The sequence below is a fragment of the Liolophura sinensis genome, chromosome 4 (assembly GCF_032854445.1).
Source record: "Liolophura sinensis isolate JHLJ2023 chromosome 4, CUHK_Ljap_v2, whole genome shotgun sequence".
Lineage (NCBI taxonomy): Eukaryota > Metazoa > Mollusca > Polyplacophora > Chitonida > Chitonidae > Liolophura > Liolophura sinensis.
In genome coordinates, this window is record NC_088298.1 from 19870584 (window position 1) to 19875564 (window position 4981).

The 4981-nt window shown below is 38.5% G+C and overlaps 1 protein-coding gene across 1 annotated transcript; it reads left to right on the forward strand.

Moving 5' to 3' along the window:
• The first annotated feature begins 364 nt into the window (after nucleotides 1-364).
• On the forward strand, nucleotides 365-2920 carry LOC135464505 (protein transport protein Sec61 subunit beta-like). The gene is given in 3 exon segments (XM_064741929.1): nucleotides 365-510; nucleotides 804-902; nucleotides 1930-2920. Coding segments are annotated over 3 exon segments (330 nt in total). The 3' UTR covers nucleotides 2015-2920.
• The last annotated feature ends 2061 nt before the right edge of the window (nucleotides 2921-4981 follow it).

Here is a 4981-nt window from a genome sequence, read left to right on the forward strand (position 1 = left end):
ATGGTAAATGACCTGTGTGATAATTTGGACTAATTTATAAGTGAAGGGGGTATGTGAATATTTTTGATGGAAAACACATCTTATACATGCTATTCCACAAAGTTCCTGTATATAGAGCTCACATGAATGAGGGACCTGCTTAAGCCCAGTAGCTCTAAACACATGCCCAGTCATTGGTAATTTTCTTTCGACGTTGTAGTGCATCAGGAAAAGTGCCTGTCTGTGCATATCCTTAAATGTGATACTTTGAAGAAGAAAAAAAGTTTAAGGAAATAGTCAAAACGATTTGTGCTTTGAAAATGATCAATTTAAACATCGATGTCTTACAAATAGCCTTGTGTTTTTGGTTTGCATTTATTTATATATGAAGTACAATATTGGAATAACACAGCTTTTGTTTTTTGCCCTTTCTTAGCCAGCTCCAAGTTCCACATCAGTCGGTGCCGGCCGATCACCGTCTTCAAAAGCAGTCTCCCCTCGCTCAGGTGGAGGCTCCACTGTCAGACAGAGGTAGGTACAGTCAAACGACAAAACAGCTCCACCTGAAAGAAACATATCAGAATCTTGAAAACATGGGACTGCCTATGTCAGAAGAAGTGTGTGGTTCATTCATACAATGCTAGATATCTCACCAATGTGGTCGCTGTGAGTTCAAATCCAGCTTTTGCTGGCTTCCTCAGCATTTTTGTGACCGACGACATGGTTTCAATAATAACAAAGTAGCAGTCATCAGCCTTGTTAAAAAAACATATCTTACATCTGAGTACATGGGAAATGCATCAGTTTTTTTTTCAATATTTCAGGAAAACAACAACTGGGGCATCTCGAAAGCCTGCTGCAGCTGGGGGAGGGGGTGCTGGCATGTGGAGATTTTATACGGAGGACTCCCCAGGAATTAAAGTGTAGGTTACCTCCCCTTGGGCTTTCGTTCAAGCATGTCTTCTTTTTTTGTGGTTGTTTGAATGACGTAATGACATAATGGTACTGTCCAAGTTTTCTGTGTATTCAAAATTTCTTATGTTTATATTTGCATTTCTTATGTTTGCATTACGTTTATATTTGCATTTCTTAAAAAACTTCGCAAAAACGTTTCATACTTCAGGCATTTTGAAGTGAAGTCGGCCACTAACGCTGAATTAGTTAATAAAGTAGTATTCCAGAAGTGTTCTAAAAATATTTTAAAAATACTATGCCGCTTATCAACAAGATAAATAGCAAACATCATCAGTAGCCAGTCACTCATTTGGTAACACCATTTTGCCATGTTATAGCTGTTTAGAGTGATGTCACAAATCCTAGGAGCTCTCCTGTATCATCGGTATTAAACAGTGTGACCATGAGAAAAATACATACAAAAAACGGCTGATACCCAACCAGAGAGTATCATCTCTGTTCCGTGTTCAAAGGCACAATGTTTCTTTGAGTTTGGCAGCTGGTCAGGGCAGTGTTCGCGGACATAAGCGTCATGTTTTAGCTGTCCTGCTCGCCCTTATCCTTATGGGTGTAAGCATTTGGCCTGGCTGACTCTACCGACTTTAACGAAGAATTTAACGAACATAGCAGGACCTTGTGATTGATAACAGGACTCTTTCATTCAGATTTTGGAAGATATTTTCGAAATAAACTGACTTTGCTGAGGAAAAATAATGCAAAGTCACAATTCTTCAAGCAATGATTCTCCAGAGGTGGTTTTCTTGCCAGCTCACCTTGACAAGTTACTGCAGTATCCTGCCCAACATGTATGCATTGTGATACAGGCAGAAGTTCTGAGTTTGCTGCTCTTAAATGCGTGGTCCAAAATGTATCAGTTTAACACTTAAATTTTTTTTATGTATATATAGTGGCAGACTTTATGTTCACTTTAACATTGCATTGTCTATTTTTTGTTCGGTATATTTTTTAATGATGTGCACATTTCTGTTTCCAGAGGCCAGTTCCAGTGCTTGTGATGAGTTTGTTGTTCATCGCGTCTGTCTTTATGCTCCACATATGGGGAAAATACACACGAGGTTGAACACTCGCAACGAATATAGGCCAAATATTTTAAGGACACATTACGAGGACATTTATAACCATGTGCTCAGATATTTTGGGGGTGGACATAACTGGATCGTTTCTGATGAACCCATCTTAAGATTCTAAAGATCATTCTCCAGGAAATATCAAGAATTTTGGAAGCATGGTCATGAATTCTGCACACAGACTCATGGAGCATGACCTCAGGCCTTTTCATGTATGGATGTTGTCTGGAAGAAGAGCTGCAAAAAATGTTTTTATTTGAAGTTTTATGGAAATGTGAACCCAGAAACTGTATCAGTTTAGATCCAAAGTTTAATACTATCATTATTATTTCATGTGAATTCATGACGAGTATTTGTTTTAACACTCATCAGTAATGATTCTGATATGAGTGGAGAAATTGTGCTGAGTGCAGAAGTAAATTTGAATATTTGATGACTGAGAGTTGTGTAAAAGTGATCTTGTCTATCAAGTATCACTGGTATTAAATTTACCAAGTGTGAATTTATCATTTCAGGAAATCATCATCTAATCTCAGTGCAGAAGTACATATAAATGCATGTACATAGTTCTTGTCTTGAATGCTATTTAAAGATGTGTTCAGATTCTGCTTGAAACTGCACTTAAATTTAAATTTATTCTGGTCATTATTACACGTTGGAATTAAAAATCATTCGTGTACATTATGTAAGAATTTGTAACATCTTGGGCATAAATTGATCTTCGTGTTTACATTCTACTTGATGTTGTACATGTCACCTGAAACCAAGACTGCGGCTCATTTGAATAAGGCATAACTTATATATTCGAAGTTACAAATGTATAAACTGCTAAACAGATTGCTGAAGAGAATCTGTCAATTTATAGAGAAAAACAAGAAAGTGATTTTAATTTTAAAGAACAATGTTTTTTGTTTTGTGGAGTTTTTGTGTGACGAGACACTGACAGGGGAAGCAAAATGTATAGCTTAGTATATAAACCAGTGGTTTCGAGGGCATATGTTCAGAACAGATGGCATGGTGCCAGACAAACAGAAAGTCATGGACATTGATAAAATATGCTATGCTACAACATTGCACTTTTCGGCAAGAGACCAAACCCTGAGATCAGAAAGTGATCTTAGACTCTATTCAAAATTTCAAATCACATTAAAATTATTGTTTCTCATATTACATATCAAATTACTTGACAACGTAAATTCTGGGGAAGTTATAGTACAAACACATTTCAGGTAAAACAATGGAAGGGGAAAGTACAAAATTTAATGATTGAAGTTTTGACTTAAGTCTAAGAACGTTTCAGGTTCCCGGGCTTAACTCGACTCTATTTTATCTAAGTTTTTAATTTTCGGCTTGAAACATTCTTGAGCAAATGAAAAGTTTCATGTGTTACATTGATTCATTTAAAATGCCTGAAATTTGCTGATTGAGGATTACACTGCTTGCAAAGTTAGCCAGGGGAAGAAATCCCATCTTTCTCACTTGTTCAAGCCTTTGACCAGTTGGGTGGCGTGCAGAAATCTGGTTTGACTAAATTCATGATTGTCTACAACTTAACGAGAAGATGGAGTATCTCAGGTGGATGATGTATTAGATGTAGTGGTTTCCTGATGGACCCTGTTTCCCCCATCGACTAGGTGGTTTCTCCCAATGAACTTAGTTTCCCATGCACTTAATGGGTCACTTGGTGATTCTCCAGTCACTTGGAGGTTCCCCAGTCACTTGGAGGTTCCCCGGTCACTTGGTTGTTCTCCTGTCACTTGGAGGTTCCCCAGTCACTTTGAGGTTCCCCGGTCACTTGGTTGTTCTCCAGTCACTTGGAGGTTCCCCAGTCACTTGGAGGTTCCCTGGTCACTTGATGATTCACCAGTCACTTGGTGATTCTCCAGTCACTTGGGGGTTCCCGAGTCACTTGGAGATTCCCCAGTCAGTTGGTGGTTCTCCAGTCACAAGGAGGTTCCCCAGTCATGTGGTTCCCCGGTTACATAGTGGTTCCCAAGTCACATGGTGGTTTTCCACTCACTTGAAGGTTTCAACATGACCTTTGTGGTTTCGTCATGGATTGTGTGGTTGACTCTGGCTCTATGCCGTATTTCGTTTGCAGAAGTTATACAGAATACACCGGAATGTTTATTATTTTGAGAACACAGTGCTGGACTGGAGGTTGGAATTGTTCAAATCTTGTGACAGAGAACCTCTTCATTTGTTTTGACTGAGGGTGTAATCTCGGTCAACATTGGTTCGTTCAAATCACTATGGGTATGTCCTTGTTCATGACAGGACCAAATGCTGACATTAATGGTGCTGCCTCACTAAAACGCCATGCTGAAGACAACAGACATGGCACCCATAACTAGTTGCATTATATTGACACTGGTCCCACCAGCAGTTGACCTATTCCTCTGAGGCTGAGCGCCAAGGTTACCAGCGTTTGTGTTTTATGTTTGACTTGATTCAGGATTGAACCCAGGACTTACCACTTGCAAGGCATATGACTCTGGCTTTCACATTAATTGTGATGATTCCATTAACACCTATTGGGCAACATCTATTTTGTGTCTTGCAGGAAAGCCGATACTAAAGAATATAACTGAAAATTCATCCTTTTACTTTTTTTTCGATCTCCATGTTTTGGTGATATTCTTTTTTTTAACCAGGCTTTCTGATTGTAGAAGCATGTCTTCATGTAGGCAGGATAGTCCACTTTTCCCATATATTAGATGACATTCAAATTTTTCATTATAGTCTTTTACCCTTTTGCCTGTAACGCAATTAAAATTGCTATGGTTTTTCATGTATATTACAGCTGGAAACTGAATCATGCTGCTAAAGTATTGTCCTGTCACCTCTAGTCAACGAGGTGAAATGGTCACAAGGCAAATTTTATTTATTTATTTTATGTGATTGATGGTTTTTGCTGTGCTCAAGAATATATCTCTTATATGATGGCAGCCAGTATTATG